This window comes from Notolabrus celidotus, chromosome 3, assembly GCF_009762535.1.
Source record: "Notolabrus celidotus isolate fNotCel1 chromosome 3, fNotCel1.pri, whole genome shotgun sequence".
NCBI classification, from domain to species: domain Eukaryota; kingdom Metazoa; phylum Chordata; class Actinopteri; order Labriformes; family Labridae; genus Notolabrus; species Notolabrus celidotus.
Window position 1 is genome coordinate 15,431,297 of NC_048274.1, and position 25,875 is coordinate 15,457,171.

Genomic DNA, 25,875 nt, shown 5'->3' on the forward strand with positions numbered 1-25,875 from the left:
TTTGGACTAAATAATATATATTTGTGGGGCGCTGGTGGCCTAGCGGTTTGAGCGCCCCACATACAGAGGCTACAGTCCTCATTGGAAAGGTCGCCAATTCGACTCCCGGCCGCGACCATTTCTTGCATGTCTTCCCCCTGCTCTCTGCTCCCCGTGTTTCCTGTCTCTCTTCAGCTGTCCTAAATAATAAAGGCAAAAATATAACTTAAAAAATAGATAAATAATAATTTACTTGTCATAAATAGAAATACAACATATTTTATTCGAGTGTGGATCAAAACCATTGGTCCTATGAGAAGATAGTTTTCTTTTCCACTGTACGCATTACAGAACGATCAGTTGTTTGTGAATGATGTACCTGGTTTTGGGTTTTAATTGCATGATCTTTCTGAAGTCATATATCCTATTGCATAACATCGCATTAATTGAATTTGCAGCAAATCTATGTAGTGTTTATCAATACTCACCAAGCATAACCAAACAAGGTAGTATGACTGTAAGACTCCAACGTGAACGTGTGTTTATTTCTCTCCCTCTCCCTTGCTCCTGGAGCAGAGCGCAGAGAAACACTGTGCCTTTGTGAGCGTGGTGAGTGGCAGCCTGTGTGTGTTCCTGGCTGTGTTTGTGCTGGTGTGCACAGAGATGCTCTCACAGCGATGGAGGCGACTGCTGGGCCTGATTATTTGGGCCACACACCTCACCATGGCTTACACCTTCATCTTCAGCGGACCAGTAATCCTGCCTTGGGACCAGGTAACCTCAACTTTTACAACATACAAGAAAACCTGCTCGAGTTGAAGTCTGACTCAGTACATAGAATGTAAAGAAAGAGAAAAAAAAAGTCATAGTCAACAAGTATTTCCTTAATTTGTTTGTCTAAACTGTGTTTTTAAGATAGTTTCCATCTCAGTGAATCCATGTGTTTGTGATCATTTATGAAATACTTTAATAGACAAATGTAATATTCTAGTGTATGGTACTAAGTGGCACATGATATGGCACTGTATTTGCACCTTATACATATAAACTGTATTTTTAACCCTTGTCAGACTTGTGAGCAAACTTTTGGGACACCAGACACAGACCGCAGAATTTAAATGAGCTCAGTTTAATCATGGCAGAACAGCTGACACCTTGAAAATAATGCAACCTTTGTTCTCCAGGTGCCTTTCTTCCTCTTCATCATCTTTACTGTGTACACCATGCTGCCATTCCAGTTGTGGTATGCTGTAGTTCTGAGTGTCATCACCTCACTGTCCCACATCCTGGTCCTCACACTGTGCCTCACCATTAAAAGTGATGAGTCCCCTCCGTACCTTGCCAAGCAGGTAAAACCAGTTGCATGGGTTGACCAATGTTATCATCCCTCTGAAGCTACAGGGGTTTTAATCTGTAAATAATCTTTATCCTCATTATCATCACTTTAACTTAATGACTTGATAATGAAACAAACTTAAAAAAACTTTAACACTGCGAGAAATAATAATGACTTGGACATTTTATTTTGAGAAACTGGCCTAATTTCTATAATATCGTAAGACTTTGAATAATGTATCAAGGTATCAAATGAAGGACAGATAGAAAGGTATAAAGTTGTTTTTTTTTGGTAGTAAGAATGTTGAAAAATTAAATTAAATCCACAAACAAAGCAGATGTGTAATCTCTCCAGCACTGCTCCAGCATGGACACACAGGAGTTAACAGAGATGCATGTTTGTGTATGCCTGTGTTTCCGTTTAAGCTCTAACGCCTGCTGCTGCTGCTGCTGTGTCTGTTTCCGCAGCTGCTGTCCAACGCAGTGGTGTTTCTGTGTGGCAGTGTAGTCGGAGCCTTCCACAAGGTCCTGATGGAGAAAACCCTGAGACAGACCTTTCAAGACACTCTGAGGTGCCTGAGCATGCGGATGAAGCTGGAGATAGAAAAGAGACAACAGGTTGGTGTACTTCATGGGCCTTTGAAAATTAATTTAAAACACAGAGAAGCTGTAGTCAGTCTGAAGAGTTAAACTGTTGTTGAAGCCTTTAAAAGTTTGGCACATTACATATGTGCAAGTGTCCGAAAAATTAACACGTTTGTATTGAATTACTTTGTAAATTGAGCTAATTGTGGTAGCACCTCCTGTATTTTAATAAGGGCGCTGACTGGAGACAAACGTTGAAGATGCATAATGAAAGTAGCTCTTAGCTAACTGTTGCCATGCTCTTAATAATTTTATTTCATTTTTAAGCTTTGCCTTTGGCTGGCCTTGTGTTGACTCTCCCTTGGATGTTTTCATTGCGACTAACAAATCCTTTTCAAATTAGATTTTTCTGTGATGCCTTTTAAATTAAATGCATCTGTGCTCACTTACTTTGACTTAGGAGACATTTTTAAAACTAATGTTCCCCTTTTGTCATCTGTTATGACTGTTGCCTAGTACAGGTCATAAAATGTGCTGACAGGGAAGCTGTTGCGTTGCCTGGCAGGACACAGACGAAGGAATGATATGGCCGTTAACATGTAAACTTGCTGTTGTGTCTGAATTAGGATTGAAATGAGGGAGCCTGTAGCGCAGAGGGAGCCTGTAGCGCAAAGATTGCCAATGATAACAGCCAGGAACCTATAAACATGACCATGAAAGCGCCAGAGATTCTCAAAATAGGGAAGCAATGAAGAACTCACATTATGTGCTCATATTCATTTCAGCAGGAGGAGCCCAGTGTGTCCCCGTTGAATTGTGCTTTATCATGGTGTCAAGGAGTGTTGCTGACTCTCTCCTTCAAAACTGATGTTAATGTTTTATTTACACACATACAATATGCAATATTAATAAGAAATAAAAGTATTTAACCAAAAGTACAAAAAATAACATTGCCAGCTGCACTAAATGATATGCTGTCCACTATCATCTTTGCACAGACCACTAAGTGAGAGGTAAGTTTTTATGTCAAATAAAAGGGTCATTTGAACCCTGTGAGAGGTCAGCCAGAGTGAATGGGAGCAGTTCAGGTTGCACCACAATGGAACAAGCTCTCTCTCTTTCAAACACACAGACACATACACATACACACACACACAAGTACGTATGTACGCACGCACGCACGCACGCACGCACGCACGCACGCACGCACGCACGCACACATACACAAACATACACAGACATGAAAAAAGTGAAAAGCTGGAGTGTTTTGAGTCCAAACATATTCACTTTTTTTGGGATAACACTCTAAATTAAATTAGGTTGCAATTTCATTATTTTAAGTCCTTGAGATTTTCTCTCCAACCTGGAGGGCAGCTAGAAACACTCCAGGGAAATAAAAGGCTTGTGACAGCTGATGCAGACAAGAGCCTGATGGAAAATTATGTGATGTTAAACCACAAGATCCTGTGGGCTGATTAAAGGTACTCTGAACTTTCGCAAAGTGTGTCCAACCAAAACAGGGCATAAGTCTGTGGCCATATAAAACATCCTGCATACCATTAATTACGGGGGTTGTAGCATCATTCAAAGGGGAGGGGAGGTATTTTCAGCTCTTAAATAAAAACAGAAATGTGTTCAGGAATTAATTCTGAGATATGTGATTAGGAAGCCATCATTGTCTGACCAGAAAAATAACATACAGTACTGTACTGTACAGCAAATGGGCACATGTTGCTTCAAAAAGAATGTGATGTCCTTTGATGGAAGCCAAGGACTAAATCCCTTAGAAATGAAATATAACACATATTCATTCCTCATCCCACCTGACCAATCTTTAGCAATATATTGAAGAACAAGATGAAAAGAATGACCAAAAACAGGTTTTATGGTCTAGATTAAATACGGTATTCATAACTCACAATACTTTAACTTTTAAAGACTCGCACAAAATGTGAACTTCTGTCCAGAGATGATTTTGAATCTACTCTGCAAGGAGTCAGAGATGGGAAAAGTTAAAGGACACAAATACTTGACAGAAGTTTTCAAATATTTCTTCACTTTTTCAATAATCTGTGCACACAAACCTCCCAACCATGCTGTGTCTCTTGTTCAACACATCATACTTTATCCATGTGATATTTTAAGTTATTTTAATTTGTTTATGCACAGGTACATCCTGTCTACTTCTGACACACTTAAGCAATAAAAAGTCTTATTCTTGTAGTTTTTTGGGGGGGGGGGGGTTTCCATATATATTATAGGAGAGGACAGGACAGTGGATAAAGCAGGAAACCGGGAGAGTGTTGTCTTTGCTGTCGCTTTAGTTTTGCTCATTGGTCTTCATCTCGGCAATTACCCTGACACTCTTTATATATCATTTCCATACAGCACTGTCTTTGAGCATACAGAAAGAGAGCTGAGAGTGTAGAATGGCACTTGTCTGCAAAGAGAAAGGATCCTTTTCAGTAATCAAAGCTCTTTTATTTTATTTTCTAACTAACACACATCCGTGCGCCCACCCTCACACCAACACACTTTGCTTTAGTCTCATCTCACCTTTCTTCTTGTCATTATTTGTTCCCTCATGCATTCATCTCTTTTTTTCCTCATCCACTTGTGAATTCTTCATTGCATCGACTGTATTACATAAAAACCTGCCTTCGTAACAGACCTTGACTCAGCCAACGTAGTGAGATGATCTTACCTGACACCCCTCTGTGAATACAGAGAGAGATTTATTATTCCTAGAGAAGTTGTCTCAGATTTTAGTTTGAATTAAACCATTGAACAGGCCACTGGCTATTATGGCAGTCAGATGCTTATTGACTTGATGTGTTACCATGCGGGCAAAGTCGGTAATATTCTCCCATTATTTAGTATTTTCGACTGCTGGCTAAGAGTTCAACATGTTGACATTATTGATATCACCACACTTTCAAAACCTTTTGAACATGTTGGGTTCTTTCAGTACGCCAGCTCTCAATTCCTATTTAAAACTTGAGTGTGTGAAAACAGTACTGCAGCACTCACATGGCCAAAACAGTGCTGCTAATACTAAAGTATTTCTACAGAAGTCATATAGAGGAAGAGACTGACAAAGTGGAAATACAGAGAAACTTAAACTCCCTGTAAAGACTTGAGATATCAGATTGAATATTGCATGAGAAGAGCTTTTGTAGAGCCTTGGTAAGAGAAAAAGTCATAACTAGATATTAAAGATCGAGATGTTAATGGGGGGGGGGGTCTGGAAATTGTTACATTTGTGTGATTATAATCATGCTGGTAATGCTTGTTTTTATAGGAGAACCTGCTGCAGTCTGTGCTGCCGGTATACATCTCCATGAAGATGAAGCTTGCAATCATGGAGCGTCTGCAGGACTGTAAAGACAAGGAGGAGCAGCAGAGACTGGTCAAAGATAACAACTTTCACAGTCTTTACGTCAAGAGGCACGAGAATGTCAGGTACAACCATAAACCCTCTACAAATACATGAAGAGTCATAGACTTCCTTGAAGTAGCATTATTTCAAACAGCAATGTCATCACAGAAGCCTCATTTTTTGTGTCAAATCATCCACTTTAGAGAGCTGTTACAAGAAAACATGTCTTACTAATCAGCAGTCACATCTAGATTTCCTTCTACACACTTGGATCTGTTGATGGAAGTACTGTCCTGTCTGATATTTTCAGAAACTTATTCAAACAGATTTGGTTGGAGTAACATCTGTCTGCAGACGTCGTCAATGTTTCTCATGTTTTCTGGATCTCTCAGTTTGTAGTTTTGTCTGGGTTTTTGTTTTAGACTATTATGTGTTTTGCTTCTGGTCTTGGCCTGGGCACTTTTGAAAAGGAGACTTTTATTCTCAGTGAGACTTAACTCTTGGTTACATGAAGGTTAAACACAAAACATCGATCCATAAAATTAGTAAGGAATATATTTTCTCAAACAATAAATCAAGAGTTACCTTGTGAAAAACCTGGACTTGAAAAAATATGCAAAACATATATTTTCAACCCTGTGTTGTAATTCTTGAAAGGAGGAGGAGAATCAGTCCATCTTTTTGAGGAAGAGTATCATAACTTGATATTGCAGAGCTTTAAAACATATCCCTTTATCTGAAAATCAACATGGATGAGGCAGAGAAACCAAAATTGTACACTTAAAGCAGATTTTCTCGATTGCCTCTCCAAACAATGGAGATTATTACTTTATGACTCTTTGTTCTCAGAGCAGTGACCCAGTTACAGCTCGGTCTTTTGCGCTGGTTTCGTCAATTTACCAAGTGCTGACAGATATGAGGTCAGCTTAAACTGAACTTTGGTGGATGGCTCAACAGCATTTTTTTTGGGTCAAGATTCAGTCTCTGCTTTCAGCTCTTCACATGAAAAGGGATACAATAGAAAAAATGTTTGTTGTGGCTTCTCAGTGTTTTTTAATGCAGTTTTATTTGCCAGTGTTAGAGCCTCTGTTTTAAGGAGATGAAAATCTAACACTCTTTAAATTACATTGAAATTACCACATTTATACAGAAAGAAAACTATTGACTTTATATTAACTTCACTCTGATGATTACCAAGATAGCATCTTTTTGAACACTGAGACAAAAAGTGTTTGTCTTTTTTTTAATCAAGAGGTCATCGTAGGCAGCAGCCATGCTCAGAAGGGCCCACGGTGAGAAGGTGTTGAATGATAGGCTGCCTCCCTGACCTATCCCTATAATTAACCCAGTCAGCCCAGTCATTAACTCTGTTGTCTGTCTCATGAAGCACCTGGCAGCCTTCAGCCAGGCAGGTAGAATATTGGGGTCCACCTGCTGGTCAGCAAATGAGCAGCTGTATTAATGCCAAGATACAACTTTTAGCCAGCTGGGTTAAGTGGTCTGCTTCATGTAGAGCACTGTGTGTACATGTATCACACACATCTCACATCAGTGGATACTTGTTGTGGTTTTATTTGACATATTTAAATGTATCTTGTTTAAAAGGATGTGAACTCTACATATGCTAGGATTGGAAATTTTCAGAAAATAAGTGTCAGTGCGTTCCCATTGACATCCAACATAAAGTCAAATTAAATATATCCCTATGTGCTGTAACTTGCATGCACAGCATTCATTACACTGTTTCACAATATTTGGCATGCCATTTTTTTGTTCTCTGACATGAACATTGTGTTCACTGAGACTTCCATAGCAACATGAAGACTTTCAGTTCCCGCTGTGGTCAGCCATGCTAAGACAGAGCAGGAGGTCAGGTGATCTGTGTGGGTTGGGCCTTTGCCAAACTTCCAGCTGTTCTTGCTTGCGTTGTTGGGGTCCTTCAGAGGTCAGATGAGAAAGATATCAGTGTCCCTTTATGGTCCTGACTGGCAGCTTTAACAATAGCAATGCTATGACTCAGCACAGGTCTCCTCTCAGTCATCCACGTTGCTGTTTAGTTCATCAGTGTCCACTCCTCCTCTGAGCTCAACCTCTGTTCAAATCCTCTGTCCCAAATCTGGGGCCATAACTGTCATAATGAGTCGTAATGGGCAGACAAAACCAGGCCCTAATTTGGAGGGCACAATGTCTCATGGCCCCTAGTATTTAAACTCAGAACAATTAAGTCCCGCCCACACTGAAGGGATAAAGATTTATCACTCTCCATTGATTGTGTATTGTCTGAAGATGCCTCTTTGTCTCATTTGTCTGCCAGCAAATGACAGATGCATGTCCAAGAGCCAACGGCATAAAGGACACAAAGTGTTAACTTTTTTAAGCATCAAACCAGAAACGTTTTTTAGAAGGAAAAAGTGGCAAACAAGCAGTTAAACATGAGGTGTCAGCAAGGAGTATGAGGGTGTTGTGAGATACAGGAGACCAACTGTAGGACAGGGCTTTTCAATTAAATATTTGGTCGGGCAGGATTTTCAGACTAAGGACATAAGCTGGGCCGGACATTTTTAGCAGACAATGAGCAAAGTTAACTATTTAAAAGAAAATCAAATAGATAAAATAACAAACACACTGGATGTTATCAACGCATTGCCACATCATAAAGGGCATAAACACAATAAAAGAGCAGTACTTAAATTAAACCTATGCTGAAATACTGCTTCTTTAGATTTTACATTACAGTTGCTTTCAGGCAGCATGTGGCCCGCGGGCCGCTAATTGAATAGGGCTGCTGTAGAGGTCAAAGTTCAGCCATGCAAGGCCTAGTTTTGATATATGTTCAATAATGATCTTACCTGGTCAGAACCAAAACATTTAACGCCTGGTTCTTCAGTTTTTTGCCCGAGAGGAAAAAGGTACGGAGAAGAAATAATGAGACAGGGGGACAAAATGAAGTTTCCAACACGCCAATTCCTCTCTTGTGGACAAAGAACGTTTAAAAGTCCTTCAATATGCTGAAATCAAATGTTTTCAGCTCGCTTCAGGAATGTTGTTAGCACTGTATCATTAGCCTGCATACTGTTTCTCAGATATTTTTTCCTCTTTGGTGGGCTGGTTTGACAATAACATGTTATACTTAAGTCTATTGAACCCCCTTTTTTAGGGGACATTAAGGTGGTCTTATCAGATTAACCATTGCTAATCCATTCTGTTCCTGTGAAATATAAGTTTTACTATACCTACCCTTTAAGGTATTTCAGACCTCTTTTCAGGGGTGCAGCTTCAGCTTAACTTCCAATACAAGTAGCACTGTTATTTCTGTAAAGGTCACATTCACATGTAAGAGCCGACATTGTTTTTGTGAATGTGACTTTGTTTGTTTGTGTTCATCTCTTGTTTTTTCTTTCAGTATTCTCTATGCAGACATTGTGGGTTTCACGCGACTGGCCAGTGACTGTTCTCCCAAAGAGCTCGTCATTATGCTCAATGAGTTATTCGGGAAGTTTGACCAAATTGCCAAGGTGAGTTGTTATTTGAAATGTTTGTTTTCACAAACAACAGAGAGAATTTCACGTGCTGGTAGCAGTTCATGAAATTGTTGCAGTAATTAGGCAAAGAATAGAGTAAGGAGGTCTAAACCTCAGACTAGCTGGGAAAAATCTGAACACTCTTCTTATCAAGACCACAACCACGGCACTTAAACCTCAACAACTGAAGGCTGTGGTTTAAGACATTTTGGCCTCTGTATGATCATATCCTGTCAAACTGCTCGGGACAAAACTGTATGTATTTATATTCTTTCTTCCCTCTGTATTTTTCTAAGGAAAATGAATGCATGAGAATCAAGATCCTTGGAGACTGCTACTACTGCGTGTCAGGGCTTCCTGTCTCTCTGCCTAAGCATGCCAAGAACTGTGTCAAAATGGGTTTGGACATGTGTGAAGCCATCAAGTAAGCCATCACCCTCAGACCTGACTGAAACATGCAGTATTTTGTTTGATTTAGCTCTTAAAGGGAGCGTTAAAGGCCGGCTGAGTAATCCAGAATTTCATGGTTTAAATGTTCTAATTGAGTACATATAAACAGGACTGTAAGTCAAGCTGTACTCATTCATGTCTCTTGTTGTGGTAGTATTTAGCATTGTACAGTGATGCCCAGAATTGTATATAGTGAAAATGACATGATATGTTACAGAACACATTACATTATACTGTATTGGTTTGATTTAAAATGGCATATAGCTAACATTTTTACATGTTTATTGACACACAGGAATAAAAAGACACAACCATCAACCTCGATGAGCTTCAGATTTAATGTAATGTTATTAATTCTGTTGTAAAACTCCTTCAGGCAGGTACGGGAGGCCACAGGAGTCGACATCAACATGAGAGTAGGTGTGCACTCCGGTAACGTGCTCTGCGGTGTGATTGGCCTCCGTAAATGGCAGTTTGACGTGTGGTCACATGATGTAACGCTGGCCAATCACATGGAGTCAGGAGGCCTTCCAGGGTGAGTGGCGCTACTTTTGGATACATTTGTGTTTCACCATGTCATTTCACGTTGACTCAACCCCACTGTGAGAGTCAAACACTAAAACTGCTCAGTACAGTACTTTAAGGTGGATGACAGTCATTGTTATGTAAGAGTTGGTCTATATGAGTATCTGAAATATCTTGCAAGCCATCAGCTAGTTACAGTACCTTAAATTATGTAATATGTAACAATTGGCTCCAAATTTAAAAACTACTCAGCCTATAATGAATTTATTTTCCATGTTATACGCTTTTTAGGTTATCTTTTCATTGTGTATTCCATATTTCAAAGATTTCAAAGTTTGTTGTCTTCCACGTTTCTTTGATGTAAAAACGTAACTTTACAGTTTTAGATTCTGAAGTCAGAGAACTAGCTTAGAGAACTTAATGTCATGTTGTTCATTACTTGACCTGCTCTTTCCCTCACTGTTAGGCGTGTTCACATCACAGAAGCAACACTGAAACATCTCAACAATGCTTATGAAGTGGAAGAAGGCAACGGCCACTACAGGGACCCCTACTTAAAAGAGCTCAATGTTCAGACCTACCTTGTCATCGATCCCAGGGTAACTCTTCTCTTTTTTACTGTAGTAACATTTTAAAGCAATGCTGTAGTTTTGCAATTTTTGATTTTCCCATCACATTGGTGGATTTTTATTCATCCTAATATTAATTTGTTAACATACTGGCTGGAACTAGTTGGAGACATCTCTCAATCTTTAAAAAAGTTGATTGTACTTTCACCTTTATGTTTTCTTCACTCTGTGGACATATTCCCTCCACTCTTCATGAGATTTGGTTCATAAAACTCCTCCAGACATTACACAGATGCAGCCAAAATTAGATGACCCGCACGTCCATTGATTAAGAGCGATTCTGCAAAAATAGACGGCATTCCACCAAATATTTTCAAATCTCAATTAGATGCAGAGAAGGTCAAAAACTCCCATGACAAAATTTTGAGTACGGTAAAACACTAGTGGAGGTACTCTAACCCTGAGTGTTCTCTAATGACTTTCATGATTAGGAATTAACTCACTGTTGTTTCTGTGGCATTAGAGCTTCAGTTAAATGTCCAAATTGTTTTGTTAATGAAATATTCATTCTGTATTTGTTTCTCCAGTCCAAGGACCCATCATTGAATAGTCGCAGCACAGCCAAACCCCGGGTGAATGATGGTCTCAAGATGCGGGCGTCTGTTCGTATGACCCGTTACCTAGAATCCTGGGGTGCAGTCAAACCTTTTGCACACCTTCAGAACCGAGAGGGCTTCACCCCAGACAGCATCGTCAATGGCAAACCACGATGGAAGGTAACTCATCTGCTGGAGACCACGATAAAGCTTAGTGGACAGATTCAAAGCCAGGTCAAGCTGTTTGATTATTTAAGAAATAGCAGTAAGAATGACTACAGGTTGTTATTGATGAAAGTTGTCTTTCAACTGTGTTCCAACACAACTGCACTATGCCTCTGATTTGAGGGTTTTATTTTTACCAAAGTGTTAATGCTTTAGGTTAAACTGAACTACTTTGATTTTAAATGATCTAATAAAAAACAGCATAGTTTTTAAGATGTATAACTAAGACAAGTGGAGACAAGCAGTGAATTCTGGTACTTAAGTTATGGGGTTCTGAAGTATTTTCACTTGGAAAAGTTCGATATGTTGAGCTCTGATTGGTTTGGTCTTCAGCACTCATTACCATGCGTTCTTATAGTGTGAATTGTGTCCCCGTCTTCTCCAGGACATCCCTTTACGACCAACTACAGGCTCAAAGCCCACTGAGAGGTAAGATCAACCTAGAGATGCTATAGCTAAGAAATGAAAGCCCATACACAGTACCCATCTGGTTACTACTTCAACGTGTACTACACTTATTGAAAGGGGGTTTGAGTGTGCCTGTATACACCCTGTGTAGCATCTTGATGTCCTGCAACAGAGAAGAGTGTTTTCCCTCAAGTTTCCTCATCAAACTTTTCAATCTACACAGAAAATGTAAACAGGGCTTTGTTCTGTCGTTTTTTATTTGTAATAATGTAATACAATATTTTAAAATGTTGGTTTTGTAGCAGTCATCAAACTGTGTTCAGCCAATGTTCAGCTTTACACACTAAGACTCCATAATGTTTGTTTTTTTTCATGGCTGCCTTCTCCCTCAAATATTCTCATGGGTAAACTTTGGAGTCCAACATATCTGTATCTGATATCATGGCTTTTTCAAGATTTGAATTAAAATGTGTATTTCACAAAGTATGAAACTGCGCAGATAGTTTACTGAAATTTCTAATTCTCAACTCTTGTACCTAGCTTAGCTCCTACATGTGCACTATAATTAAAATGAAACCCTTCACATATGGAGTTATGTACACAAACCAGAATCCAGTGAAACACCTTGATTATATAAATATAACGAGAAAGCTGTAAAGGTGTACTGCTTGTGTTTGATTTAGCTAGTACTTAACCTTTTATGGATTTATTTTTGTACCTTGATGTGTCTGTGAGTCTGTATTACAAAGTGAATGAGGAAGTTGTTCTTAAACCTCAGACAAGAAGGCAATTAAAGACACCAAAGTAAGAGGACTGTTCCAGGAATTAGTCTTGACCTACAAATCCATTGTTCACAAACACAATTGTATCACTGATAGAGCCTCAGATTTTTCCTAAAACATATTGTATATATTTAGATATTGGTTAGTACGCCAGTACGATAACATGATTTATCAGCCTCTCAAATTATCCGCTGCTTTAAAGTAAATGATCATGTTATGATTACAAGCAACAACAGCCAGAGCATGCAGCAGGTATAATGCTAAACAAAGCCAGAAAAACGGCAGAAATCAGTATTTATAATAATATAATATGAATATTTATTATAGCACTGGTGACTAAGTGGTTTCAGTGAATCAGTGTTGAAAACAATGATATCAGAACAAATGCAGTTACTGAGGGTCTACAGCTGTGCTGCATTTGATGTCTCCCCTGTAGAGTATTGGGAGTCAATAAGGAGCATTTTTTTCATTTTTCCTTAGCCTTAGATAATGTCCAGTCAAATTGATAATGGTTTTAGCTCTGAAAAGTAAACTCTCCTGTCTGGCAAGGTAAGGGTATGTAATATTTAAAGAGTAGGCGGTGATTATTGAGCAGGACTCACCTACACCAACAGTGTGGGCTGTAGAAATGTGATTAGGAGAGATAAGTGAATGCCTAAAAGCGCGGACATTGCCCTCATAAGAGGATTGTTTTATTGCTGAAATAATTAATTTCATTCATTTATGCATAGTCCAATGTAGCAGAGGCTACAGCTGGTGAACAGGTCTGCATATAAAGTGAGGTGCGCCCACACAGGCCTGATGACATTAAGGAGCAGAATTTCTTTTAAGTAACAGAAGTGAATTTTCACAAAAATGGATCAAGTTGTTTTTGATGGGTTTCCACACATGTTTTCCCTGAATGTTTTTTGGCTCCTGATAGCTGTGTTATGATGAGTTTGTGTCTTATTGTTGGGCCCTGACAGCATTGATGAGTCTCTAGAAGAACCGTTCTCCTTGCCCACCACTCCATTCAGCAGCTATAAGTGAGTTGGGCCTTCATGGCCTGCAAGGTCCTCACTGCAGTAGTTCTCAACCTTTGGCCTTTGGATTCCTAAACAAAAATAACCAGTGGGGCTTGCTTTAAGGCACCTGTTTTCACATGTGAAGAAGTTTTACAAACTATTAACAGCACTTTGATTTTCCTTCAGTTTTTAAAAATACGGATTACTTTCCAACTAATCTGTATTCTTCAAATGATTCTCATCTATCTTATTTGATAGTAGATGCTCAAATGAATACTTTTACACATTACTTTTCAAATAATCCATACCAATCCTTTGAATTACTCTCTGAGTCTCGCACAGGGTGAGAACTATTGCCTTAGTGGAGAGCCTTGCTATCCCAACACTAACCCAAGAAGTGACACAATACTGTTCTTTTATCTCAAATTCTCACTGCTGCAGTCAACAGGTGAGCTGAAAAAGCAATCAGAAACCTTGTAACCCTTGTAAGCAGACTGTTGTGCTCCTATTAACTGACTGGGGCTTGTGTGTATCTGGGTCTGTGCATCTGTGAGAGTGTTTCCTTCCTGATAGAGTAGGGGGTTTCCAAGCAGAAGCATGGCAGAGACACTACTGCTGACTCCCACAGACACAATCTAACACTTCTTGCATCCGGCACACTCCTTCTAGGCAGCTCTCTCACAGGCACAAACCTAAACTTTTTCCTCACTAATGCTCAGAAATGCATTAACCAAGTTGCCAGTATGCACAGCTAACCCAGGACCCCTAATCAACCTGCATGACCTGATCTGGTTTTCAGGCATCTGTTCCTGTCTGTTTATGTTTTCAAATGTGTGGTTGTCTCCCTTTTTCTAATTGTCTCTGTGTTTTTTGGTGCAGAAACAAATCCCAGAAGAGTAAGTTTGATGAGGAGCTGCACAATGAGATGACAACAACAATAGACGAGCTAAGCAGCAAGTAGGTCTAAGTTTACAAGTCTAATCACATTGTATACATGTGATTTATCACATCCTTTAAATGGGTGTAAAACAGAATGTTCTGAGAACTTTGACTCAAGTGTAAATATGATGTGAAGAGCACAACAGTGTGTGCATAGAGCAAGAAAAAGAACAACTTGCTCTAAAATGTTCAGGCAGATTGCACTTTGATCATAAAACATTTAAGCCTTTGATTAACAGAGCACACAGGCTTGATGTTATAGCAGTGTGACAAAATGGTTTATACTAAGACACTGTAAAATTTTAGTTTTTTGCCAAGTTCCCTGCACATGGCTCTAGGGATAGTTTAGTAGTTTTGTTTTGAAGCTTCATCCAGCACTTTTGTCAAAAGTGAAATATCTCTGTTATAACGATAAAACCAAATAATATAAAATGTTGTTTAGACATTTATGATCATCAGAGGAGGGTGGTATTCAGCTTAAGGCACCCTTTTGACTAAATACAGCCTCATAGAGGTTAGTCTGTTAGTAGTACTGTTAGTTTTTGTGGTTCAAATTTCTTTAAGGGAACTCTAAAAAATGAGTGTTTCTAATATTCTTAAGTCAGCAGGTGTTGGTATTGATACTCACAATCATACAGGAAAGTCTAATGCCACAAGGGCCAAGACTGTCCTTCACATGTGATCTATATACACAGAGTAATGCATATCACAACTCATACAATATATAGTTTAAATCAGTCCTTAATCATTCTCAAAGAGAGACTTTCTAGTTGCTTATGACAATATTTGTTAACCAGAAATAGAAGCCTGCTAAGACAAACATCATATGGTACCAAGAGACCGTGTAAGCACACAAGTCCTCAGATTATATTGTTTCTTTATTGGTGTAATTAGTGAACATCATCAGAAGAGAAAGATATTGCTGCTGTAAATGTGGAACTTGTTTTCAAGACTCCTTTTTCAAGTGATTGTGTTAAATGTTTATTCAAAGGCAGCTGTGCAGCAGCTGTATTTCCCCTTTGTGATCCTGAACTGACTTCACTTAAAAACAGTCACAATATACTAGAAATGTAAATATGTATCTCTCTTTCTCTCTCTTTTTCTCCTCCCTTCTCCTCTCCCATATTCTTCCTTCTCTTCTTTACTTTCATTCTTTTCCTCCCGTCTTCTCTCTCAGGCAGTGGTCAAAGTCTGAAGAGACTATCAGCTTAGCTCTGTGGTTTCCAAAGAAGGATCTAGAAAAACAGGTCAGTAGGACACAAAGATTCAAATATATAATTAAAGAAAATGTATAATTCCACATTGTTGTACGTTTTCTACTCGTCCACTCTGGTGCTGAAATTGAGGCTCATACGTTTCGTCCTCTTAGTACCGAGCTCTGGATCTGCCGATGTTCAAGCACTATGTAGGCTGTGCCACATTCATCTTCCTCTGTATCTTTGTGGTTCAGATGTTTGTCACAAAGGAGTGAGTATGAACTCATTTTCATCTTTTATTTGATATCAAAAATAAATCAAAACATTGTCATTTTGACGGCCTGTTTTTTTTTTTTTACCTCCCTCAGTCGACAGACGTTGGGGATATTATTTGGAGGCCTGGTTTGTGTGCTGCTGCTAACCATGGCTATCTGTTTTGCCAGACACTTACAGGTCAGTGTGTGTGAGTGTGGAGTCCTGTGTTAACTTTGACACTCTGATATTCAAGTGACTGAAGTGCAAGCTTTAAGCTCTTTTCAGGCAGTTTGTCCTAGTTAACATTTCGATTTGTGGAAAGTGGAAAAAGAGGCCTCACAGGCAAAGTAAACCTGTCAAAGCTCTTACAGCAACCCACACTAAATGTAGATCAGCGTAAAATTTCCACGTTGTATAATTCGGGCCTGGCCCTGAACTGAATTACATGTGCATGACTCATATGGGCTTTTTGCTTGTAAGTGGTATTCATGAGTTAAATTTCCATGTGCATGAGACCAGAAAAAAGAAATACGGAATTCTTTTCGGATATTAATATCCCTGTTATGTGAGGGTCAGAACTCTGTCAGGACCATTTTACAACAACCTGGGATGTAATGTCAACAAACAAAAAGTTCAGCCTTAGTTTTATTATATTAAGCAGGTCGGAGAGTTGTGGCACCTTAGAGTTCCAGGGATTCACTTGTTACTGAAAAAAATGCATTCTAGTCGATGCATTATACTCAAATGGTTTCAAATGAAGCTTTGTATTAGTTCATGCAGGACACAGAAGTCATTGCCTCAGCTGCTATGAGCTGTCAGGCTGCAGTATGAATCATTGTTTCCAATCCACACAACCAATCACAGCTCAATCTAACGATAAGGCGGTCTATTTAACCCTCCTGTTATGTTCGTTTCTCTGGAACAGCAATAATGGTCCTGGGTCAACTTGACCCGGGGAATATTTAATGAACCAAAAGTGTCCGTACCCCAAAAAATCCCAATAAACATTTTTTAAATCTCATTATTAACTCCATTACTAACCATTTAAATCAATATTTAGTGCAATGGTGTTCTTTAATTCTCACAGATCAGGGTTCAATGAGGATAACTCACTCGTTTTTTATTAAATTAATGTTAAAACTCTTTTTAATGTACATTGGAAAGCCCTTAATATAAATACAATAGATTTACATGACATAGATTTTTGTTTATTTTATTTTACATTTCGAATTTTTTTTTTATGAAGTCATCCCGCAACATAACAGGAGGGTTAAACACGTCTTCCCTCTCGCTAATCCCTGCAACACCTTAGCTGCCTGCACTCTGCTGCTGTTGGTTAAACTTTGCCTCCTACAACTCAGCCTCCTCCTGTCTCATCTAAATGTGTTTTACTGTTTCAGGGGATTTGCAATGCACTCCCCAGAAAGCCAAAGCAGGCTGTTTGGCTAACCCGGGGAGCGCTAAAGCAGAGCCTATAACGCCAAGTAGCTGTACTTCCATTTGGCAATAAATGTTTAGATTTATGATGAGTGTTCCTGACTGAAATGTTATTTCTTGCAGAGTTGTAAATGTTACAGAATCATCTTGTATTCTTTCCATGATGCTGTGCTTTTGGAAAAGTCCCATGAGACATTAACACGTTGATCTGACACTACCCTTGTTTTCCAGTAGTGAGATGTCACTAACAGCTAGCTGTAAAAAACAGCTAGCTGTAAAAAAGTGAATAGAGCAAAAAGGGAGGCAGGTGCGAAGGATGTGTGCAGAATGCATACATGTTTCACTGTGTCAGAATTGGTCTGCGTTACAAAAAAGACATCATGCAATCCTTTGCATTTAACGTGCTGTGGCTTTCTATAGCTAGCCTTCAACTTAAAGGTGACTCCTGGCATTGTGTCCTTGACATGCAGCGTGTCCTCCTTTCAGACAGATTCCTTCACTCAAAATAGGCAGCATTGAGTCTCTCCCATGTGATGTCTGTAGACTGTGAAAAGCCACATGCTCACTCCTCTTACCTGTTTGATCCCACTTTTCCTTGTCCTTCTCCTTATGTATCTTTATCATCTACAGCGCCTGTTTCCAGAGAAGCTGTCAAGGTGTCAGTGGCTACCAGCTGTGTCAGAGGCAGTAGTAAAGCAGCCATGTGTGCGCCTCCCCCTGGCCACCATTACTACAACGGTCATCATTGTGTTGGCAGTGTTCAACCTGGTATGACGACGTTCACATGTTAAGTGATAAGACAGGCTCATGATAGACTCTGTGCTATTTCTGGCTGTGCTACACTTCATAGCTGCCATGCCAGACTTCATAGCATGCTGTCCTGTGGTGGCCTGTCAGTGAGATCTGTTTGATCCCCCCGCAGTGCTTCGTCCAGACTCATGTGACAGAATGTTCCAGTGATCATGCCAACCTGTGTCCCACAAATGAGTCGCGTGTTGTGCAGGGATTAGAGGACGGCCTCTTCTGCCTGCCTGTGAGTGATTGATTTATTAACTCTAATCTATAATGGAATGACATTTTTGTAATATAATACTGGATTAGATAGCAATTAAAAACATGTTGGTGTGTCTCACTGGAGTACCAGAGATGTCACGATAGAAGGAGGCTGAATTTCTGCATCACCTTGATATGTATTCAGTGCATATCAAGGTGATGCAGACACCTCATTAAAGTGTTTCACATATCATATGTGGATCCTGCTAAATAAATATTGTGTAGCAGCATAATCACCCTCATCGTTAGCTGTTTATATTTTTTAAAAACACTAAGCCATCGTTCTGCGATAGCTAATTTACAGCAAATAGTGACATTGTGTTTCAGTTCTAACCTTTCTCAAGTGTTGATTATTGTATTTGTCTAAAAGTGCAAGTTAAAAGTTAATGAATGAATACACAGCAAAACACAGCTGTTAGCATATTTGGTGACATAAAAGGTGATTTTTATCTACATGAAGTACTTGGTTCAAATTTGTTCTGGAGTTGGACTCAGTGAGCAAAAAAGGAGCGCATTCGAATTAAACATATTTAAAGGTGCATAGCAACACTTAACAGGAAATAAATCTGCATACTGAAGGTGCTTTTAAACTATTAAATCATCTATTACTGACCAGCTTCAGCACCAAGTCTTCCTCAGCGTACTGCTGGGTACGTAAGTTGCTGTGACTGGTCTGTTCTTTTGCCCATGTTAAATAGTTTAAAAAGACATTAAGTGCACTGACTTTTTTTCTGTCTAGAGTTGGACTCAAACTTGGCTAGATTTTAAAAAATGTTTCTGAAAATGCTCTTCATCGTTTTCTTTTCAGGCTTTTAGCCACACTGCATGATTTCACTTGTGGATAAAATTGAGTCTGTGTACATGGCTAAAAGAGCATTGACATCATAAAACACATGAATTATCTTTATCTTTTTACTGTATTTAATACTTGTAAACGTACAAATCTCAGAATATCGTATATTTAAATGAATCTGTATATTGACATTCATATTCATTAGGGCTTTCAAATGATTATTTTTTTACCTGCGATTCATTGTATGATTGTCCAAAGTTAATTCCCGATTAATCGCAAATAAATCACACATTTTTTATTATTTAAGGATTCATTCAAGGATTCAAGGTTTTTTATTGTCATACCATGGATGGATGGATGGACCAACACAAGCTGTCGCATGATATGGGATGAAATTTATTTTCTCAGGTCCTGTATAAGCCACAAAGAACACACAATTAAAGGAAGACAGCAGTAATAAATATAAAAATATAAATACAAATATAAATATTGTGCATGGACTGATTGAGTTATTTAGATCATAGTGCAATTGAATGTGCAAATGTACAATGTGCAAGTTTTGAGGTAGTCCGTTTTATTGTACTGTTCATGTCATTGTCTGTATGGCTGAGAGCGGCCGAGACTACAGAGCACCACCAGAGTTCAGCAGTCTTACGGCCTCAGGAAAGAAGCTGTTCCTCCTATTTCTTCTAAATGTACCGAAAAGGCATATTTTTGTTTTGTTTTTACTACTCCTATCAACATGGGAGTGGACGAATATGTTTGCTTTATGCTAATGTATGTTTGTTATTATTGCGGCATTCCATCCAGAACATTTCTCAGTAAACCTCAAATGTACTGCATGCTCAAAAAATATGCTGAAAGCATTACATTGCAAACTCAAGCCCAACAGGCAACAACAGATTGACGTATTCAAATCAAATCAAATGAACTTTATTTATTTAACACTTTACACACAACACGGTTGATCCAAAGTGCTTTACAACAGACAATGAGGAAAACAAAGAGAAAATGAAATAAAAACAACACAAACAGAAGAAGAGAGAGGGAAAGAAGAGTGGCAAGAGAGCAATATAATTAAAAATGAAATTCACAGTAATGACAAGAAAGACAATTAACAGTTCAGTGAAGTATCTGAGCCAGTGTGGTTAGGGGCAGTTAAAAGCCAATGAATAAAAGTGATGGTGGGGGGAAGAGAATTCCACAGTTTTGGGGCACAGATAGAGAAGGCCTTGTCCCCAGAGCTCTTTGTCCTTGATGTTCGGACAGACAGGAAGTTTTGGTGGGAATATCTGAGTGCTCTGACCGAGTGATACTGAGACAGGAGTTCTGATATGTAAGCGGGGGCCAAACCATGGAGTGCTTTATAAACAAACAGAAGGATTTTAAAATGAATTCTGTAAGAAGTCAGTGGAGGGAGGCAAGAATTGGGGTTCTGTTGTCTGTCTTTTTTGACCATGTCAGAATCCTAGCTGCTGCATTTTGGGCTATTTGAAGACGAGATAATGAGGACTGAGTGATGCAAAAGTACAAGGAGTTAAAGTAATCAGTGCGTCATGATATGAAGGTAGTATTGACTTGAATTTAACATTATTAGTAAAACTAACACAATTTAGTGTCCTATATTACACTTACAAAGGTTAACTAAACATCCCGTTTTTTTAAGCAGCTCAAACATCTCATGTTGTACAGATACATTTTACAACAAGTGCATTAATCAGTTACATATCTCATCACTCAGTGATGATGAAAGCCCTCATGCTATAAGCAAATAACCTCACATGTAAATGTGTCTCACCTTACATGAGGGAAAATAAAGGCCATGCTGGATAGTCTGCAATAGAGACACCTGGACAATTTTGGAGAGGAAGTGGGCTCTCCGCATCAGCTGTGTGTTTGGCTTCAAGTGTTTTTTAAGATTCCACATACTCCTGTGGTAACTCAATTCACATCGTCAGTAAATGCAAATAACTTTGGTCCTGTCGACAGAACCATCTGGCAGGGCTGTGGAGCTGAACCTGCCTTTTTAAAGATCTGTTTACCAATTACTGCTCAAGGAAGTTTGTTTCTGCTTGCCATCTTCAACGTTACTGCGGCACAGCCTCCTGATTTCCCAGGAGGCAGGTCGAGGGTCATAATCACAGAATGGACATGTGTCAATCATGCATTAAAAAATGAGCATTAACAAGTTATTATAATGTTAACTTTAACAGCCCTAATATTTAGAGGTTACAGTTGTAAATAAACAAGTTCTGAAATGTACTTCAGATGTAGTTCAAATAGATGGTTTGTTTGGTGCTGTTTGTCAACCCTAGTCTAACCTCATGCCTTGTCTCTCCCCTCCAGTACTCGGTGTACTGCTGTATCCTGTCGCTCATTGCATGTGGAGTCTTCCTACGGGTGAGCTTTGAGCTCAAAGTGCTCTTCCTCAGTGTGGCCTCTGCAACGTACTACAGCATCATCCTCAGTATCAGGGGGCAACTGTTCGATGCCTTCAAAGTCGACCTCTGTTCTCAGATCAGTGGCTGCTGGAACTGCAGCAGGTGAGACTGACCTTTAAGTAGTTAGACACAGCAGGTTCGTGAAAACCACCTTAAAACTGAGTGAGCAACCAGTGCTGGTGGTCAAAGTCTCATTTAGTGGCATTGACTACAGTGTTCTGAAATACTGAAATCTTATGTATGAAACATCTAAGTGGACATGAGTGTTTATTTTTGTTCTGCAGCAGTGATGACTCTGTGCTGAGATGTTTAGGGCTGGTGAAACACCCTCAGGTGATGAGCTGCATATATATCACCCTGTTCCTCGTCACGATGCTCATTATCTCACAACAGGTAACTACAATACCACCTCAGTTTTTTCCATTATTCCCCCTCATATCATAAAGATCTAAGAATGAAAATGAATATAAGTTGTCATGATCACTGTAAAGTTCTCTGATTGACAGAGATAATAACATATGACATTAACTATAGCAACACAACAAACAGGTGATGCAGGTGATGTTGAAATATTGATTTTAAACAAGCAAGTCCCTTCTCTTGCTTCTCACTTTAGAGCAGGGGTTCCCAAAGTGTGGGTCGGGACCCCTGGGGGGTCGCGAGACACAAATGGGGTGTTGTAAATTGTCTTCCAGAATGTTTTTTTTAATATCTAAAAATATTTATTATTATTATTATTGTTTAATTTGTTTATCATTCTTGTTGTCTTATGTTTGTCTTCCTTTTTTTGTACTGTTTTCTTTTTTATTATTATTATTATTATTTTTTTTTATTTATTAATTTTTTCTTCTCTTTGTTGGTTTTGTATTAATCTGTTAACTTGTGTTGAACAAAGAAATACTGAAAAAATCCATTTAAAAAGTTGAATGACAAAAGTCTAATCTAAAATAATAATTTTACCAATTCTAGTAACAAATATCGACAACAATAGTAGCTAAACTTGAAATAAAACCTTGAAAATAGAAAATGTAATGAGTTTTCTGCCTTTCTTTGGCCAGATGACTCCCAAGATAAGGATTAGTGAACAGTTAATTATCAAAAGCATCAGAAGCAGTAGGTTAATTCATAACAGCACATAAACATATCCACATGCTCATATGGGTAGGCTAATTTTCTGCAGGCCAGCTAAATGAAACCACATTAAATCACTTTGAGGGACAGTGGGGGTCGTGAGTCTTTGGCACCAATATTTTGGGGGTCACGGGCTGAAAAGTTTGGGAACCCCTGCTTTAGAGGACAAGGGGCGGAGAAAGGAGGCAAGAAAAGAATCTCTCTGTCTGCTCTAATCTGACTTCTTTTTTTCAATCCACTAGAACGAGTCCTGCTTTCGTCAGGACTTCCTGTTGAAGTATAAGAACCGCACAGAACAGGACGAGATCGAGACCAGGGAGAACCTGAACCGCCTGCTGCTGGAGAATGTGCTGCCAGCCCACGTGGCAGCTCTGTTCGTTGGGGAGAATAAAAAGAATGAGGTGAGAAAAGATAAGTTTCTAAAAGATGAATGGCCGGTACTTTATCAATAAATGATTAAATGTTTCTTTGCTTAGTGTTCCCGATGTGTTTTCTTGAGTATCATCATGTAAAGAACACAGGCCTTAGACCGTGAGCTGCTCTGATGTTACAAAAACAATAACCTCACAAACCCAGCCTCCTCCTGATTCGCACTATTAAATGTTTTTTGTGTTTTTCCATTGTTTTCTCTCTCCTGATAGGACCTGTACTACAAGTCCTATGACTGTGTCTGTGTGATGTTCGCCTCAGTGCCAGATTTCAAAGAGTTTTACACCGAGTGTGATATCAACAAGGACGGACTGGAATGCCTGAGGCTCCTAAACGAGATCATTGCTGACTTTGACGAGGTCAGGAAGACAAAGGAGGAAAAAAAAACACCTCTCTTTGTTTCTCATCCTTCAAGTCTTTGTCAAGTACATCATTCTGATACATGATGGACGTGTCTTTTGAGGCACAGCATGGTTTTGATATCACTCATGGTTAAGACGTAGAGATGAGTCCTTAAAGTGTGCATTCCATCAGGAGTAAATGAGAAACATAATGAAAGAAGAGCGATGGATTCCCTCACATCTGACGCTGTTTTAGTTTCTGTCTGACTCAACAGTTGCTGTCCAAGCCTAAATTCAGCGGTGTGGAGAAGATCAAGACAATTGGCAGCACATACATGGCTGCAGCAGGGCTCAGTGGGACGCCTGGTCAGGAGAACAATCAGGTGAAGTAGTTGCTGCGTCAGACCCCGGGGTCAGGCCTGGGTCAGAATGCCTGTTCATTTTTTTTTGTTGTTGGCAAAGCATAAACAGACTTTTATAAGCATGAATCTGTCATCATCATTTTGTTGAATCAAATGTTCTCCTCAGGACAAAGAGCGGCAGCAGGCACAGATCGGGATCATGGTTGAGTTTGCCATCGCTCTGATTGGCAAGTTGGACGGCATCAACAGACATTCCTTCAACAGCTTCAGGCTGCGTGTGGGTGAGTGTGCTCAGCTGCTTGGCAGCTTCAGCAGGAACCTTTCATTGATGAATACTGTGCTGAACTTTTTCCAGCTGACACAATGGGTTTCCTTGGTAACAGTGTGCAGGACATGACTGACATTTGTGTATTGTTTCTTCTTTTTAAAAGCCGTTTTACTTCATATGTATGACTTTAAAACAAAGCCCCAGAGCTTTTAGAGTGATGTGTTTTATCCTTTTTTTTTAAGGTGTTTTGTCTTTATTAGACAGGACAGCTTTGACAGAGACAGGAACTGTGGCGAGGGAGTCAGGGACTACATGTGCCAATGCTCCACTTCTGAGTTCATTTTATCAAACAGGAGTCCTTTTCTTTTGTTGTCTCTGCAGGGAGTTACTTTAAACTCTGCTGGTGTTGAGCTATTTTAAATGACCTCGTAGTTTACTTTTTTTTTTTTTAATTTAAGGTAGAACTGCACCTTCTAAATAGTCTGAGGCTGAGCTGCTGTCCACCTATTATCCAAAAACGTCCCTGCCACTGTGGCCTCAGGTGACAATTACAGGACAGAAGTGAATGTGAGAACATTGTGTAACCGTAGCACAACAGCAGGTTAGGTCAAACATTGTATATGATGGGGGCTGTGTGTGCTCGGTGGGCGTATTGTCAGGATTGTTTGGATAGTGGATGTGGCACTGTTTGTAAGAAAAATACTCTGCAGTTGTATTTGTTCTGAATGTGAACTGAAGCAGAGTATCACAACATTTCAACCCCATTAAAGACAAAACTTCCAGATTCAATTACAGCGCTGCGTGTTCATATCTTACGCTGCTCTAACTATCAGAATCTAATGATCTAATAACCCTCCTGCCCTTCCTCGTCTTGTTTCTCTCCGCAGGATGTTTTTTGTTTTTCTGACTCACACACTGTTGAGTGTTTTCTTGGTGACTGTTGGTTTTAGTTATTTGTGGTGTTTGAAATGTGCACTCACCCTCTTGCCCTGAGCTGCATAAAGAGCGGTTTCTCTCCTACTCTGCTCTATTCTGGACTCTGACAGTGTGTAAACATAGTTTCTGCTTCTCACAGTTTTTTTCTTTGTATCAGTCTTTTGTTATCTCGTATTAAATATCAGATATGATAATGTCTTGATGTCATGTGTGTGCATATTATGTTCTGCTGGGCACCAGGGGGGCATGGGTCTTATCCTGCTTCCTCCTTATGCTAATAGATCAAGTCTTATGAGTAAAAATTTGTAAGAAATAGATGTAGCCCTCTAAGTCTTTGGACCCTCTGGGTTCCCTCAATCAGCTGGAGAAAAAAAAACATGTTCATGGAGCATGGCTTTTTGGTCTAATTTAAACTTGTGCACAAATTAAGACAAAGAGTGGAGTGAAGGGATGCAGGTTAAAATTCTTAAATGGTGCATGAGAGGCTCTCCATTCAACCTTTTGAAATATGCAGCAATTGAAAAAATTCAGACATTAAATTAATTTTTGATCCCATTTGTAGTGTGCAATGTGATTCATATACAATACCAGTCAAAAGTTTAGAGTGTTTTTTTATTTATGTTAATTATTTGGTAAACTGTAGATTAATACTGAAGGCATCAAAACTACGAAAGAACACTTGTAATTAACAAAAGTGTTAAATAAAACAGAATATGTTTTATATTTTAGATTCTGTAAAGTAGCCCCCTTTTTCTTTTCCTCGTGACACTCTTGGTATTCTCTCGGTCTGCTCATGAAGTGGTCTCCTGGAATGGTTTCTAATTAACATGAGCCTTGTCAAGAGTTCATTTGTAGAATGGCTTACCTTCTTAATGTGTTTAAGACCATCGGTTGTGTTGTTCAGAGGTAGGGTTAGTACACAATGGATAGTCCTAT

The 25,875-nt window shown here is 39.2% G+C and overlaps 1 protein-coding gene across 2 annotated transcripts in view; it reads left to right on the plus strand.

Annotated features, from left to right (window-relative positions):
* Window positions 1-25,875, plus strand: part of adcy7 (adenylate cyclase 7) — a 68,797-nt gene that overhangs the window by 39,232 nt on the left and 3,690 nt on the right. Inside the window, exons 3-25 of one of the 2 annotated variants that reach the window (XM_034679851.1) lie at window positions 556-753; window positions 1,164-1,328; window positions 1,783-1,932; window positions 5,201-5,361; window positions 8,682-8,793; window positions 9,096-9,223; window positions 9,626-9,784; window positions 10,241-10,373; window positions 10,931-11,119; window positions 11,550-11,593; window positions 13,320-13,379; window positions 14,238-14,315; window positions 15,475-15,544; window positions 15,667-15,764; window positions 15,862-15,946; window positions 17,816-17,953; window positions 18,108-18,218; window positions 21,378-21,574; window positions 21,757-21,865; window positions 22,846-23,004; window positions 23,245-23,391; window positions 23,649-23,756; window positions 23,902-24,016. In XM_034679851.1, the coding sequence (XP_034535742.1) occupies window positions 556-753; window positions 1,164-1,328; window positions 1,783-1,932; window positions 5,201-5,361; window positions 8,682-8,793; window positions 9,096-9,223; window positions 9,626-9,784; window positions 10,241-10,373; window positions 10,931-11,119; window positions 11,550-11,593; window positions 13,320-13,379; window positions 14,238-14,315; window positions 15,475-15,544; window positions 15,667-15,764; window positions 15,862-15,946; window positions 17,816-17,953; window positions 18,108-18,218; window positions 21,378-21,574; window positions 21,757-21,865; window positions 22,846-23,004; window positions 23,245-23,391; window positions 23,649-23,756; window positions 23,902-24,016 (2,914 nt within the window). The remainder of the gene's footprint in view (window positions 1-555; window positions 754-1,163; window positions 1,329-1,782; window positions 1,933-5,200; window positions 5,362-8,681; window positions 8,794-9,095; window positions 9,224-9,625; window positions 9,785-10,240; window positions 10,374-10,930; window positions 11,120-11,549; window positions 11,594-13,319; window positions 13,380-14,237; window positions 14,316-15,474; window positions 15,545-15,666; window positions 15,765-15,861; window positions 15,947-17,815; window positions 17,954-18,107; window positions 18,219-21,377; window positions 21,575-21,756; window positions 21,866-22,845; window positions 23,005-23,244; window positions 23,392-23,648; window positions 23,757-23,901; window positions 24,017-25,875) is intronic. The other variant, XM_034679852.1, reaches the window with a different exon arrangement.